The sequence below is a fragment of the Rattus norvegicus genome, chromosome 10 (genome assembly GCF_036323735.1).
Source record: "Rattus norvegicus strain BN/NHsdMcwi chromosome 10, GRCr8, whole genome shotgun sequence".
In the NCBI taxonomy this organism is placed as follows: domain Eukaryota; kingdom Metazoa; phylum Chordata; class Mammalia; order Rodentia; family Muridae; genus Rattus; species Rattus norvegicus.
Genome location: NC_086028.1, coordinates 2,656,307 through 2,672,804, shown reverse-complemented (window position 1 = coordinate 2,672,804; position 16,498 = coordinate 2,656,307). Strand labels below are relative to the sequence as shown.

At 42.3% G+C, this 16,498-nt stretch overlaps 1 protein-coding gene across 2 annotated transcripts in view; it reads left to right on the top strand.

Annotated features, from left to right (window-relative positions):
- Nucleotides 1–466: 466 nt before the first annotated feature.
- The window catches only part of Rrn3 (RRN3 homolog, RNA polymerase I transcription factor), a 35,323-nt gene continuing 19,291 nt past the window's right edge, over nucleotides 467–16,498 (top strand). Inside the window, exons 1-9 of one of the 2 annotated variants that reach the window (XM_008767458.4) lie at nucleotides 467–598; nucleotides 1,922–2,027; nucleotides 3,830–3,886; nucleotides 9,585–9,674; nucleotides 9,767–9,896; nucleotides 10,375–10,434; nucleotides 11,290–11,353; nucleotides 12,632–12,701; nucleotides 13,678–13,776. In XM_008767458.4, the coding sequence (XP_008765680.1) occupies nucleotides 516–598; nucleotides 1,922–2,027; nucleotides 3,830–3,886; nucleotides 9,585–9,674; nucleotides 9,767–9,896; nucleotides 10,375–10,434; nucleotides 11,290–11,353; nucleotides 12,632–12,701; nucleotides 13,678–13,776 (759 nt within the window). In that variant the 5' untranslated portion in view covers nucleotides 467–515. The remainder of the gene's footprint in view (nucleotides 599–1,921; nucleotides 2,028–3,829; nucleotides 3,887–9,584; nucleotides 9,675–9,766; nucleotides 9,897–10,374; nucleotides 10,435–11,289; nucleotides 11,354–12,631; nucleotides 12,702–13,677; nucleotides 13,777–16,498) is intronic. The other variant, NM_001135846.1, reaches the window with a different exon arrangement.

The following is a 16,498-nucleotide window of genomic DNA, read 5'->3' as shown; positions in this document are numbered from 1 at the left end:
GTACACTATAGCTGTCTTCAGACACACCAGAAGAGGGCATCAGATCTCATTACAGATGGTTGTGAGTCACCATGTAGTTGCCGGGGTTTGAACTCAGGACCTCTGGAAGAGCAGTCGGTGCCCTTAACCACTCACTGAGCCATTTATCCAGCCACCAAGTGCCAGCATTACTAACATCAAACTGTGCTTTTTACCTGGGTAACTCAGGCCCTAATATTTTACCCATTGGCTGCCTCCACTTCCAGTACCAGGGTTACATGCGCACACCACTATGGCAAGCTTCTTTCTGAAGGCGGTTCTGAGAAACCCGGCCACTGTTGGCCCCGCCTAGCTGTGCCCGCCTGTTCTTAGGGAAGCTTCAGACAGCTTAGGGCCAGGCGAAAGTCTACTTGCCTTCTAGCTGCGATCGTTCCGCTCGCTCACATGGGCCGCATTCGGCTCCCCCAGCGCGACTTCCGGGGCGGGCAGGCCGTGGCTTCCGGCGCAAGGCCCAGCGATCTCTCTGCCTAGGCCGAATGGCGGCCCCGCTGCTCCACACGCGCTTGTCGAGCGACGTGGCGGCTACGGGCTCTGCCACGCTGAGTGCGTCGCGGACTGGGTAAGATCTGGACGACCTCCGCCTGCGTGTGCGGGGCTCGAGCCGGCTGAGAGCGCTCGGGGTGTGACTAGGGCTCGGAGGGGTCCTGGCGTGCGGGCTTGGCCCAAGTGCGCAGGAGCCACTGGTCCTCTCTGCCCGGGCGAAGCTGCGTTAGCGAGTCTTGTCTGTTCCATTGTCTTCCACTCACTCTTGGGGGCACCCTTTTGGGACTATAGGCAAATCGTCCGCTCCTTTTTTCTTCCCTCTCTTGGCTAAGACGTGGACGGCATTTCCAGGGTTTTGTATATCCAGGGGAAAGCTGTCACTGGAGACCTATTGAATCGCCAAAATTTTGTTTGAAATTTGTTTCTGCAGAAGCGAGCAGTAGCATAGTGGAACCATATATTACCATATATTATCTAAGCAATCGGTTTTTTGGTTTTTTTGGTTTTTGGTTTTTTGTTTTTGCCTAACATTTAAAAATGCCTATTCCTATAAAACATTTGGAAGCTAATCTAAACAAAGTAAACCTTGTACAGAATAATAATAGTTGTTTATGAAGTATGTACATGCTGTGTTAAGAAGACACTGGGGACATTAGCTTATCCAGAGACTAATGTTCTCATACTCAACAGAACTGGAGGTGGGGAAGTGGGGGTGGGCAATAAACGGATAAGATAGTTTCAGGTATAGTTTCAGTAAATGCTGTGAAGAACTACAACTTTACAGCAGGATAAATAAAGGGTGAGTGTGAGAGGTTCTGGTGAAAAAGGCCTCTGACATTTGAGCTCCAGCCTTGTGTGTGTGTGTGTGTGTGTGTGTGTGTGTGTGTGTGTGTGTGTATGAAGGGTGTTTCTAACAGTGAGTAGCAAGTGGAATGGGAACCAGCTTGACAAGTTTGAGGAATAAAAAGGACATCATACTTTTAACAAACGATTGTATCATGACATCAGAGTTAGGAAAGGTGGATGGTTAAACAGGATCTTACAGGGTTAATATAGGAATACAGAGGTTTTTTTTTTTTAATTCTATTTTTTCCCTTCCCTTACTCTTAAAAAAAATAAAATAAAATTTGAGATCTCACTCTGTAGCCTAGGTCTGCCTCATCTTCCCAAATGTTGCTTTCTAAGTATTAGGAGTTTGAGTTTGAATTCTTATTGTAAGTGCTGCAAGAAGACAGTTTTAGTGAGTGAAGAGTGGATTCGTGGGGGAGAAGGTTGGAAGCAGGTATATATATCATTTAAGAAACTTAAACCTCATCACACAAAATGATGTTGGTTTAGTAATGCTTACTGTTGTCATTCTCTGTCATGAATTTAACAACTGGTATTCCTGGTTCTTCAGGCTTTCAAACATGCTTGCATTAGAGAGTGATTTCTTCAGTTCTCCCCCAAGAAAAACTGTTCGGTTTGGTGGAACTGTGACAGACGTCTTACTGAAGTACAAAAAGGTATGAGGAGATCTGGGCTTTACCTTGATAGGGTTTGGTTTAATGGGTGCTATACTGAAGAGCAAACTATCAAGACTTTGCATTCCTCCTGAGTACACCCCCAAAGCAAACAAACACAGCAGTAACAGAACAAGGTGAACTTTAGTGTTTATGTGTGCATTTATGATTTACGTTTCTCAGTGGTGGGCACTGGAACTAGAACCTTGTCCACACCAGGAAAACAGTTCTAGTTGAGCTCCGTCCTTAGGCTAAAGATAAATTTCACTCCGGGCTTGGTGGCTTGTGCCTTTAATCCTAGCATTTGAAGGCAGCAGGTGAATCCCTGAGTTTGAGACTAGCCTCTGTCTAAAACAGAGGTTCTCAACTTTCCTAATGCTTTGACCCTTTTAATACAGTTTCTCATGTTGCGGTGACCCCCAACCATAGAATTATTTTCTTTGCTACTTCATAACTGTAATTTTGCTATGGTTATGACTTATAATGTAAGTATCTGTGCTGTCTGATGGTCTTAGGCGACACCAGTGAAAGGGGTTCAGTCCCCAAAAGGGTAGACATCCACAGGTTGAGAACTGCTAGACTAAAAAGATGGAATGGAGGGAAATATTTAGTGAATATTTAGTGAAATAGAATATTTAGTGATGTGCATGATTCTGTAAGCTTAAAGGTAACCAAAACAAGTGTGGTGAGGTTTAAGACTTAAAATGCCGTATATATCTTGAAAACTAGCAAGTGCTAAAATTAAAGAAGTTAGAGTAACTGTTGTTCGTTTGTGTAGCCCTGTCTGATGTCTAACTCCAGTCTTCTTGCCTTAAGCTTGGAACTACACTTACTCTGATTAAATAGCTTTGTATTCTTTTGAGATGGCGTCTTCCTGTATAGCTCTGGCTGGCCCAGAACTGCTTTGTGGCCTGTGCTGGCCTTGAACTTATAGAGATCTAGCTGTCTTTGCCTTCTTACTGTGTAACCCCATGCCTGGCTCTACTAAACCATCCCCCTTCCCCCACCTTCTTTCTCTTCTCCAAGACAGGGATTCTCTGTGTAGTCCTGTCTGTTCTGGAATTCTCTTTTTAGGCCAGAGACCCGCCTGCCTCTGGCTCCCGAGTACTGGGATTAAAGGCATGGACACCATTGCCCGGTACCATTTTATCTCTTCAGGAGTTACCTAAGCTTTACTGTAGAAGAATACGTTAGCGATCTTTGGTTTTGTTAAGTGCTTCTTCTAGATGTTGTGTTTTATAATTTCCACATAGAGCAATACATTTAAATAGATGCTATCTAAATTCATGGTGGCATGTATCATTACAGTGCTTTTTATTCATACTTTTAGAAGTCTCATTAGAATATTCTGTAGTATGCAAGTGTCCACATACCTATATAGCTGGATGAGTGGCTGTTTATGCCTCCCTTGTCCTAGACCTCTGATTCTGGTAACAGAAGTTCCTTGTTGCTTTGGTTGTTTTTCTTTGCTAGGATCAAACCTCGGATAGGCCCTCTACCACTAAGCTGTAACTATAGGCCTTGTGTTTTTTACTTTTTATATTTGAGATAGGGTTGTGTAGATGGGTGGCCTTAGACTTGCTTTCTGAATAGCTAGGATTATGGGCATATAAAGCAGCCAGGCCTGCCTTAAATGTGAATTCTTAAAAGGCTTATAGTCTTGACTTTATTACTGTGAGGGTGTGTGGAAGTTTCACAGTTCCTTTTGCAATTCCATCAGATACTAAGGCATAATAGAAATTCTATTGATATTTAAAGGAAACCATAGTAATTGCACTTTGTAATTTTCTCGTTTCTTTGTTTAGGGTGAAACAAATGACTTAGAGTTGTTGAAGAACCAGCTGTCTGATCCTGATATAAAGGTAATTTTAAAAAGTAATTTTACTATATTTATCACTTTTAATTATTTTTGCACATGTGTGCATACCCATGTGTGCATAACCATGCATGCTACAGCAAGGGTGGGAGTTGGCTCTGTCCTTCTACCATGTGGGTCTCTTGGGTTGACTCCAGGCTGCCATATTTGTACCAATGGTCCTAGTTTGTCTTTTAGAGTTTGCTCTCTATGATCCTGTCTTATTTAACTCTGTGGTTATCAACTAGGAGCAATCTTGTCATCCGTTGGTCACTTAACAATGGCTGGACCCACCTTTGGTTATCAGAAGTAGAGGAAGAACTCCTGGTATCTAGTGGTTGGATGACTAAGCTGCCTCTTCTACCCATATGGTGACTAAAGGGGGTGGGCTAGAGAGATTGAAGCAGTGGTTATGAGCACTTGGTGTTATTTCAGAAGACCCAGGTTCTGTTCCCAGCACCCACAGGACAGCTAACAACTCTCTGTAACTTTTTTCAGGGGCTATGAAACCTTTTGTTCTCTCCTGCATGTACACGGTGCATGTACATACATGCTGGCAGAACACTTATACCCATAACATTTTTTTAAAAAGGGGGGAGCAAGAAGACTCAATGAGTTGATATCTAAGATGTCTTAGAGCAGCCTCCAACCTGAAGTAAGGATGATTTGCTATGATTAGCTGTGATTTTGCTTCTGTTCACAGTCTGTACACCCCCCATTCCTCCTGACCTTTTTTTCATTTAAGTCAATTTATTACTACTCTAATTACTTGACAAAAGTTACCAGTGATTATATTTTTATCCCTAGTAATTTTTCATTTCCTCCTTTCTTGAGAGACAGATCTGTACATAGCCCTGGCTGTTCTGGAACTATGTAGACCAGGCCAGCCCCAATGAGAGCCTTCTGCCTCTGCATAGATAGTTCTGAGATTAAAGGTGTGTGCCACCACCCCTGGCCTATCCCACTAATCCCTCACATGCTCATTTCAGTGGGTATTTGCTAGCCTTCTACCCAGTCAGCAGTTGACACTGTTGCCCACCCTTACTTCATGTCCTTGACCTTTCTGTCCTCGTAGGTTCTTTATTATATACATTATTGTTTGATAGGTTCTTAACTTTGGTATTGAATGTTTTTTTTCTTAAGATTTACTTTACATGTATGAGTATTTGCCTGTATGTGTCTGTGTTCACTATGTGTGTGTACACCTGGTGCCCGTGGAGCCCATATGTTGTGAGCAGCTATGTGGGTGTTGGAAACTGAATCCAGGCCCTCTGGAAGACAAATAGGTACTCTTCACCTACTTGAGCCGCCTTTCCAGCCCTGAATCTTTTTTTTTTTTTTTAAGTTTATTTAATGTATGTGAATACACTGTTACCGTCTTCTTCAGACACACCAGAAGAAAACATTGGATTCCATTACAGATGGTTGTGAGCCACCATGTGGTTGCTGGGAATTGAACTTAGGACCTTGGGGAGAGCAGTCAGTGCTCTTAACCACTGAGCCATCTCTCCAGCCTCTAGCCCCTAGCACTGAATTTTTAAAAGCATTTTTTAAAGCTCTGAATTTTTTAACATGATTCTTTTATTTTACTCAGTAGTCATCCTGTGTGATCCCTGCAGGCTCTGAAATCTACCTCTAAGTTGGTAACTCCTGAATGCATGTGCTGTAGCTCTTGTGGACCTAAGACATTGCCTCTACCAGAATTGTTAATGTGCTCCAATATGACTGGTCATACTCATCTCTTCCCCAAACCCTCTTCTTTATAGCCTTCTGTATACTAAACTGGTTTATTGATTAAACCAGTTCTTGAGCTAGGAATGTTGTAGTCTTTCTCACCTATAGCAATTGTTCATCCATGTTGATGCAAAAAAAAAAAAAAAAAGAGAGTGTTTCATGTGTGGCTTTATTGGTGCTCTCAAGTCTTAGTTCTTCTAATGACTTCACTCTTTAGATCCTGCCAGTCTGTCTTCCTCCCTGTAGATGCATTCTGAACAGTGCAGCCTGACTCGTCAGTCCATGGGCATGCCTAGGCATGTCATCCCTTACTTAAAACCTTTCTATCTGTAGAAGAATGAAGATTAACCTTCAGTACAGATGATAACAGTTGTCTTCCGTGCTTAGTCTTAAGAGATACTTCATATTTTTTTTTTTTTTTTTTTTTTTTTTTTTATTAACTTGAGTATTTCTTATATACATTTCGAGTGTTATTCCCTTTCCCGGTTTCCGGGCAAACATCCCCCTCCCCCCTCCCCTTCCTTATGGGTGTTCCCCTCCCAACCCTCCCCCCATTGCCGCCCTCCCCCCATAGACTAGTTCACTGTGGGTTCAGTCTTAGCAGGACCCAGGGCTTCCCCTTCCACTGGTGCTCTTACTAGGATATTCATTGCTACCTATGGGGTCAGAGTCCAGGGTCAGTCCATGTATAGTCTTTAGAGATACTTCATATTTTAAATCTGTCACTCTTCACCTGTATGTCTGAATGTCTTTTCTTTGTGGCTGAAGGTTTGTTTTCCTTAACACTTTATTGGAACATTGGCTCTGACAACATTGCTTCTTCCCAGGGTGAGGTTTTGCATACGCACGTTAGTGCCCTTGTGTAAAATAGGAGATGAGTAGTACCTGCTTTGTGAACAGTAGTAAGGAATGCATGAGTTAACATGCGATACAATCTTAGAGCACTGCCTGTAATCTCCAAGCTGCTGAGACGTCAGCTGCTTTGAGCCTTCTCTGGTTCTCTTAAGCAGATGATGTCTCCTTCATTGTGTCTGTTTCCCAGACCTCAGCAGACCTTTCTGCTTCCATGCCTGGCATGCATGGCTTCTGTGCTCTGGGTGGCACTTCTTTGCTCATTAGAGTCACTTGTTAGATAGTCACTGTGTGCTAGAGCTGAACAGAATTACTTTGTATTCTGAAAACATGCTTTCTCTCTGTTAGAATGTTACCCACAAATATATAACTCTTTAAGAGCTCCTGAGATTTAAGGCTTTTCTTTCCTTCTGTAGTTTCTTCTGCAGTCTTTGTGCTGCACTGTAGTGTCTTTGTGCTGCACTGTAGTGTCTTTGTGCTGCACTGTAGTGTCTTTGTGCTGCACTGTAGTGTCTGTGCGTTGCACTGTAGTGTCTGTGCGTTGCACTGTAGTGTCTGTGCGTTGCACTGTAGTGTCTGTGCGTTGCACTGTAGTGTCTTTGTGTTGCACTGTAGTGTCTGTGCGTTGCACTGTAGTGTCTGTGCGTTGCACTGTAGTGTCTTTGTGTTGCACTGTAGTGTCTGTGTGTTGCACTGTAGTGTCTTTGTGCTGCACTGTAGTGTCTTTGTGCTGCACTGTAGTGTCTATGCGTTGCACTGTAGTGTCTTTGTGCTGCACTGTAGTTTCTTTGAACAGATTTTCCTCACTCTGAGGCTGTATCTCAGAGCTTGAATGGAGCCCTCAGAACATCTTTTTTTTTTAAACTTTAATAAATACATTTAGCATGGTAGTTCACACCTTTAGTCCCAGGACTAGGGAGGCAAAGGCAGGTACAGGCAGATCTCTATGAGTTTGAGGCCAGCCTGGTCTACTTTGGGAGTTCTTGGACAGCCAGGGCTATATATGGAGACCCAATCTCAAAAACAAAAGAGAAATAACCAAACTAACCCCATTTTACATATGTGGGGGGGGGTGAGAGGTGGGTTGTATATACCACAACATGTGTAGAGATCAGAAAACAACTTTTAGGAGTCTTTCAGGAATCTGTCTCTTCTCCCACTATGGGACATGAGGATCGTGATTGCTCAACAAGATCTTTTACCTGTTGAACATCGCATCAGCTTCCTCCCTTCCAAAATATAGATGTATGTATGTGTATATATATTTGTGTGTGTGTGAAACCTGGAAGTTGAACTTGGGTTCTCTGCAAGAACAATGAGTTCTCCAGCCTCAGTCCCAGTTTTCTGTATTGTGTAGTAGTTTTGGGGTTAAACTGGGTTTTGAGTACTGCTAACTCGAACTTTTGTGCTGCTTCTAAGCCCCGCCCATCTCAGCAGATTCTTGGCACAGAAAGAATGATAGCAGTTGTGGCTGCCTTCTTCAGAGTGCTGTGTGTGCTCTGTTCCTAATCAGGGCTCCCTGAGGCTGACTGTTCTTGTAGTTCTTACTCTTTCAGTGTTGGCGATTGAGAGCTAAGATGTAAGCATGCTAGGCACGGCTGTGTCATTGAGCCGCAGCCCCAGGTTTTGTTTTGTTCTGTTCTGTTGGGGTTTAGAAGCTGTAAAGTGTAGGCTTTTCTCAAACTTGAGGCCTTCCTCCCACTCTTTGTGAATGTTGGAGTTACAGATAGGTGCCACTGTGTCTTGTGGCTGATTGGCTTTTTTTATTAAAAAGCTTAAATTTTTTATTTATTTTTGTGTGTGGGCACAGGCAGAAATAAAAGGACTTGTAGATTCAGAGTTTTTTTTTTTTTTTCATCTTTATTAACTTGAGTATTTCTTATTTACATTTTAATTGTTATTCCCCTTCCCGGTTTCTGGGCCAACATCCCCCTAACTCCTCTCCCTTCCCTTCTGTATGGGTGTTCCCCTCCCCATCCTTCCCCCATTACCGCCCTCCCCCCAACAATCACATTCACTGGGGGTTCAGTCTTGGCAGGACCAAGGGCTTCCCCTTCCACTGGTGCTCTTACTAGGATATTCATTGCTACCTATGAGGTCAGAGTCCAGGGTCAGTCCATGTATAGTCTTTAGGTAGTGGCTTAGTCCCTGGAAGCTCTGGTTGCTTGGCATTGTTGTTCATATGGGTCCCGAGCCCCTTCAAGCTCTTCCAGTTCTTTCTCTGAATCCTTCAACGGGGGTCCCATTCTCAGTTCAGTGGTTTGCTGCTGGCATTCGCCTATGTATTTGCTGTATTCTGGCTGTGTCTCTCAGGAGAGATCTATATCCGGTTCCTGTCAGCCTGTACTTCTTTGCTTCATCCATCTTATCTAATTGGGTGGCTGTATATGTATGGGCCACATGTGGGGCAGGCTCTGAATGGGTGTTCCTTCAGCCTCTGTTCTAACCTTTGCCTCCCTATTCCCTGCCAAGGGTATTCTTGTTCCCCTTTTAAAGAAGAGATTCAGAGTTTTTAAAGATGATTATTTCTTGTGTACAGGTGTTTTCCCTTTTGTGTATGTGTGGGCACAGTGCACATTGCTGTGGTCTAAAGAAGCCAGAGGAGAGTGTTGGATTCTCTGGTATTTGGAGGTACAAATGGTTGTGACGCACTATGCAGATGCTGGGAATTGATCCTGTGACCTCTGGAAGAGTAACCAGTGCTCTTGACTGCTTAGCCACCTTTCTAGTCCCTAGACTTGCCTTTTTTCATATCTACATGGCTTTTGGTGGTCAGACTCAGGTTACCAAGCTTGTGTGGGAGTGCTGGACAGCAAATCCAGGCTCTCCAACACTGTAGGAAAGGTGCCCTACATTTAACCCTTCGTATGTAATCTCTGAGTTGGTCTGCAATTTAGTATATAACTCAGGCCTTTGACACACAGCCTGTTTCTCACAGGCTAAGACCACAGGAGTACACACTATGGCCAGCCTCTCTGCCACATCTTAGTGAAGCTTTTTTTTTTTCTGGAGTTTATCATGTTATTGATAGAGGATGTACACAGTAGATCCATTACTTTTCTGTAACACTAGACAGCTTGTGATTTATTTTTTGTTTGTTTGTTTTGTTTTTACTTAAGGATGATCAGATCATTAACTGGCTGCTGGAATTTCGTTCCTCTGTCATGTACTTGACAAAAGACTTTGAGCAACTTATAAACATCATATTGGTAAGTTCACTTTATTTCGCTAACTAGCAGATAGTTTTGTACTTTGAAAACAGTGTGTACACCCTTCTGTCATCTTCCTCTTCCATGTCTAGAGATTGCCCTGGTTGAATAGAAGTCAGACGGTGGTGGAGGAGTATTTGGCTTTTCTTGGTAATCTTGTGTCAGCACAGACTGTCTTCCTTAGACCATGTCTCAGCATGATTGCTTCTCATTTTGTACCTCGTAAGTAGATGGATTTTGCTTGTAAAAATGGATTTTCTTCTTCCTCTCCCCCACCCCTCACTTGTTTTCTCTGCCCTTACCTTCCTTATTCAAAAGTCTGTAGTTTGCTGGGCTCACATATATGGGCTCAGGTCATGGTGGTGCTTCTGATGACTGCTACTTTACAGAGCCCTGTGATGGCATAAGGCACCACAGGCAGGAAGCACGTGGATGTAGTCCAACTCACTTAATTTCAGGTTTTTCCTACATGTCTGTATGTGTACCCTGCATGCAGAGAGGCTACAAGGGTGTGTCAGATCCCTTGGAACTAGAATTACAGGCATTTGTGAGCTGCCATGTGTGTGAAGGGGATCTGGCCCTCTGGAAGAGCTAGTTCTCAACTCTAAGTGATCTTTAATGTCTCTCACCTTTAAAAAGACCTGTTCATTGTTTATGCCCATGACAGGATAGAATAACAAATTTCCCTTTTCCTCCAAAGCCCGAGTTATTGTCAAGGAAGGTGGCATTGATGTTTCAGAGTCTGAGGATGAAGATGACAGTAAGTAAGATCTTTGAACATAGATTAGAATGCACGGTAAAAATCTCACCGCTTATTCTCCTGGAGGACAACAACGAATGATAGCCTTTGATAGATTCTTTCGGTTGGTGGTTTTTTTTTTTTTTTTTTTTTTTTTTTTTTGAGACAGGGAGGGTCTCACTATGTGGTCCTGGCTGTCTTGAAATTCATGTGGACCAGGTTGGCCTCACATTCACAGAGATCCACCTGCTTCTGCCTTTGAGTGCTGGGGTTAAAGGCGTGCACCACCACACCCAGCTTGATAGACTCTGTTGACACACCCCTATTGGGCAGTCACCTACCCTAAGAGTATTATTAAATAGCTCTCCCCAGCCCTCACTGGAGACAGGGCCTTATGTATCCCAGAACTTACACATCTTCTTTCCCTACTTTCTGAATGCTGGATTACACTATATACTGCCATATCTGTTTTGTGTAGATTGAACTCAGTGTTTTGTGAATGTTAGGCAACCAGTCTACCAGCTGACACCCCCCCCCCCCCATTTTATTTTACTTTATTTTTCAAGTAGTGTCTGTAGATCTGGCCTGGCCTCCAACTCACAGCAGTCCTGCTTCAGCCTCTGGAGTGTTTCGTTATATGCAAGTGTTGTCATGCTTCACCAAGAACTATAGCTCTTTTGGAAGAGTCTATGCAGTGTGACATAATTAATCTGTGTAATCCTCATTGTTAATTGAAGGGACAAACCATGCAATTCTTATTTCTCTACTCGTGTCTACTCAGTTACTGAGTTTTGGTTAGAAAGTGCTTTTAGCTTTAGGAACATGATTTTGCAGTTTTTAGTTTTGATGTTTATACTTTCAAATTTTTCTTTGTAGATCTTCCTGCAAATTTTGACACATGTCACAAAGCCTTGCAAATAATAACAAGATATGTCCCTTCGTGAGTATTTTGTTGACTTTGAGTCATAATGTTTGGTTTAACAGGTTGGGGGTTAGTTCTGGTGGGTCACCTGCCTGTAATGTGTGCATACATCTCTGGAGGGAGGAAAGAGATGATTAGTAGATTAGTGGATTATAAAGCACTATAGCATTAAAAGCTGGGCTATATGCTCTTTTTCAGTTGTGTTGATAGCACATGTTGAAAATGGTGTTTCTATTTCCTGTTTGTTATGTTTGTTATTTTGATTTATTTAAAAATTTAATTTGTGTGTAGGCATAGGTGTTCAGTGTGCCATCATACTGGTCGGAAGACATCTATCAGAGTAGATTCCATTCTGCCACCTTGTAGTTGGAGCTCAAACTCAAGATGCAAATGTCTGTCCCTCCAAATCATCTCATGCCTGTTTAACTGTTTTATATTTAACTTACACATAGTGGTCCTACCTCTGTTTTGTATAGAAGTGGGTATTTTTACTTTTATCTCCAAAGGATATGGTATCTAAATACTTCTACCAAGATCCTGTATGTACACTTGTACTGTGCCATATGAATGAACTGCATTATAAAAGGTTGGAGGCGGGGCTGGAGAAGTGGCTCAGTGGTTAGAGCACTGAGTGCTCTTCCAGAGGTCCTGAGTTCAATTCCCAGCAACCACATGGTGGTTCACAACCATCTGTAATGGGATCTGATGCCCTCTTCTGGGGTGTCTGAAGACAGCTACAGTGTACTTATATACAATAAATAAATACATCTTTTAAAAAAAAAAGCTTGGAGGCCGTGTGGGTTTTCCTGGTAACTTTACTTTTGACACCTAAGAGTGGGAAGGTAGGAATGGGTGTGGTGTACTGCATATATGGAAGCTCAGCAGTTGGGAAGATGGGGACAGGAGAGTTAGGCATTTCGCGGGATTTTTGGCTACACACAGTTTGATGCTAGCGGCCTCATGAGACCCTGTCTTAATTTAAAAAAAAATCTCAAGTTAATGGTACTTTGCCTCTTTAATATACTTATGTAATGATAGATATTTTGAATTTTAAACTGAAGTCTGTTAAGCTTCTCTAGAAGAAAAGTTTGTCTTGATTTGCCATGACAAAGTGAGCAAAGCATATTCTTATGTAAGTTGTTAAAGGTTTTCTCTGAGAGGCCTTGACTTGGCCTCCCTGCTTGAGGCAAGTGTCTTTTGCCTCTCACATCCTTAGTGCTAATAGGATGCCAGTGCCAGCATCTTAGAAAGTCCAGTCCAGTTAACATGCATTGCTTTTTTTTTTTTTTTAAATAGGACACCATGGTTTCTAATGCCAATACTGGTAGAAAAATTTCCATTTGTGAGGAAATCAGAGAGAACACTGGTAAGACATCTTTCACGGAAAATTGTTTTGTGACTTTATTTTAGATGGTATTATTACTGTTAATTATTACTCTGAATTTCTTTAACATTTTTTAATGATTTATTTTATTTTATGTACATTGGTGTTCTACCTGCTTGTGTGTGTATATGAGGGTGTCAGATCCCTGGAACTGGAGTTGCATACAGTTGTGAGTTGCCATGTGGGTGCTGAGAATTGAACCTGGGTCCTCTGGTAGAGCCGCCAGTGAGTGCTCTTAACCGCTGAGCCATCTCTTCAGCCCCTAATATTAATACCTTAAAAATACCTTTCTAGATTTTTAAACTCAGGACCTCTGTTTCACTGAGTTGTGGTATAGGTCTGTAATCCCACAGTCTGAGGGCTATTCTTAGCTAGTGTGAGATCCTATCCCAAAAAAATCAAGAGAGAAGACTGAGAACATTCCTCATGTTGTTTTCTTTTTGTTAACATATTTTTTTGAAACAGGATCTTAATCTGTAGGCCAGTCTGGCCTCAGGATGTCTTAAGTGCTGGGGTTATAGGTGTGGCCTACCACACCTAAGTGTCTAATTCTTTGGGATTCTTAGTGTCATTATTATGTGTAAGTCATGGTTAGAATCCGTTTCAGAAATAACTTTTGTGTTAAATGCTTACACATACACAAGAGTTACTAGGGAGGCTGCAGATGGAGCTCAGTGGCAGAATGCTTGGGTAGCTTACATAAAGTCCTGGATTTGATCCTCAGCACCACAGCTGGGTAGATTAGAAAGAAAGTTACCAGAAGTCAATAGTGTGTTACTAAGTAGAAACACTGACTGGGGATGATTGAATTAATTATACTTAACATATATACATTTGCACGGTACAGTTTAGAAAGTTTTCTGTTTATGTATTTAAAATAAAAGTTTTGTAATTTATGTTTTACTTATGTCCTGAAGCATTGTGCTGAACTATTCATCTCTGTATATCTCATGCTTAGGAATGCTATGTTCATAACCTATTAAGGATAAGTTTATATTTCCCAACGTTGAGGCGTGAAATTCTCGAGCTTATTATTGAAAAGTCACTCAAGTTAGATGTAAGTATCAGATCGCCTGTATTTTTCCCTCTATTTTTATTTATGGAACTATTTTATTTATTTATGACTATGTATTTGTATGTGGAAAACAGTCTAATTCTTTGCTTCATTCTAGTCATACTTTTTGAACTTAGCCTATTCTCTGGGAGTTGCAGACAGTTCAGTCTGTGGTTAAGGGCAAGGTGTAAAGTAAGCAGTCGTCAAAGACAGAGGTGCATTCTGAGAGTGCTGTGAGTCAGACCGCCTGTTGGGACTGTGTATGATGATACGGTGTGAAAAAGGCCCAGAATGGGTGCTGAAATGAGATGCTGCACCTATCTGTGTCTGAAAATTCTTACTTGTGTCAGGCTTTGTTCTGCTTTGTTCTGTTCAAAGAAACAAAGAGGAATGAGGCTGCATAAGTTACATGTTCCAGTTTGGACAGGTTTAGTTGTAGGTAGGGGCTAATTGGAGAGTACTTACTGTGGTAGTTTGAATAGGTATGGCTCCCACAGACTCGTGTGTTTGAGTTCTTGACCCATAGGGAGTGGCACTGTTAGGAGGTGCAGCCTTTTGGAGTAGGTGCGGCCTTGTTGGAGGAAGTGTGTCACTGTGGGGCTGGCTTTGAGGTCTCACGCTCAAGCTCAGCCCAGGGTGGGATACAGTCTCCTGCTGCTGCCTTCAGGTCAAGGTGTAGAGCTTAGAACGCCTCCAGCACCATGTCTGCCTGCACGCTGCCATGCTTCCCACCATGAGGATAATGGACTAAAACCTGTGAAACTAAGCCAGCCCCAGTTAAATGTTTTCCTTTATACGAGTTGCTGTGTTCATGTTGTCTCTTCACTAAGACACCAAGTAGTTGTAGCTAGAGAACTAAGAATAAGCTAGTGAAACAATTCGGTCAGGGCAGGGAGTAAGAGTGTTCAAAAGGGGGAGGCAACTTAATCTGTGAATGTTGGGAGGATCTGGAAGAATAGAGTCTGACTGGTCAGTACCATCAAGGATGAGCAAAGCAAGTCTTTGTACTTGGCTTGCATAGATGGCTCTGCAAGTAAAGTGCTCATGAAAGCTTTGAGTAGGTTTTGTGGCCTGCTAATAGTGAAAGTGCTTGGAAGGGAAAAATAGTCTCCAAAGCTAGCTGGTTAGTTAAACTAACCTTATCTTCAAACTCTAGGTTCTGAAAGACCCTGCCTTGGTGAATAAGGTTGAAAACAATTGAGGGAGACTCCTGATAGATTACATTGGGCCTACCCCCATAATGTATAAATTTAGGTCACATGCATGGAAACATGCATGTGTATATATATAACATACACAATCAATCAATTAATTAATATTTGATTGATTGATTGTACCTGTGGGGATCAGAAAAGGCATTCCCTATTGGAGTTAGAGGTGGTTGTGAGCAACCGTGTAGCTGTTGGAAAATCAAACCCTTGTCTTCAACAAAAGCAGTCAGTGCTCTTAACTGCCAAGCCATTTCTTTAGCCCTTGCATGTGAAATTTTTATTAAAAATTATTAAAGTTTATTAAAATTGTAATAGTTTCTGGTGTTTTCTGAGATGGTTTGCCAGTGAATACTGCAGATGGTTAGGGGTAGGCTTTTTAGAGAGTCTGAGGTGTAGGCATGGCTCAAAATTGGGGATACTTGAATAGGGCTTGAATAGTTGAATAGGATATTTGAATTGGGAATACTTGAAAACCTGAGGAGAAACAACTCTTCAACTCTTTATTTTTATTTTTGTTTTGTTTTGTTTTTCGGTTTTTCAAGACAGAGTTTCTTTCTCTAACAGAGCCCATGCTGTCTTGGATTCACTTTATAGACCAGGCTGGCCTTAAAGTCATAGAAATCCACCTGCCTCTGCCTCCTCCTGAGTGCTGAGATTAAAGGTGTGCACACCTCTCCTGCCCACCACCAGCTATTGTTCTTTGAGACAGGGTCTTTCTTCCTGGTTGCTGTGGAATTCATTATCTGTACCAGGTAGGCCTTGAACTCACAGAAATCTGCCTGCCCCTGCCTCTGCCTCTTGAGTGCTGGTGTTAAAGCATGCATTGCTATGCCCAGCAAGATAGAATTCTTAGTGGAGAAAAGCATTTAGTATTTTTCATTTTTGTCAGCTTTTGATTTCCCCCACCTTAAACATTTGATTACTTTTTGTATCCTGTGCGGTGGCATGTATGTGGCGATCAGAGAACACCTTATGGAAGTTGGTTCTCTCCTTGCACCATGTCTGTTCTGGGGATTGAGTGACTTGGTAGCAATTACCTTTACCCACTAAGCTATCTTCCCTGGCTCTGAGTTACCCATCCATCCATCCATCCATCCATCCATCCATGAATTTGTCTTATTTTATGTAATGTTTATGTATGTATTTATGTTTGTTTGATTGTATGTTTACGCATCTCTTATGTGTGCGGTAAGTGCAGAGGTCTGAAAAGGGTGTTAGATTGGCTGGAACTAGAGTTAAAGATGGGTGCGAGTTGTCATGTGGATGCTGGAAGTTGAACGTAGGGAAAAAAAGTGCTTTTAGCTGCTGGTGGAAGTAGCACACTCCGTGAAGGCCGGCAGGTTTCTAGAGTTTGGGGCCAACCTGATGTATAGAATGAGTTCTAGGCCAGCCAGTGCTCCATAGAGAAATCATGCCCTGAAAAACCAGATGGATGGATGGATGGATGGATGGATGCATGGATGGATGCATGGATGGATGGATGGATGGATGGATGGATGGATGCATGGATGCAT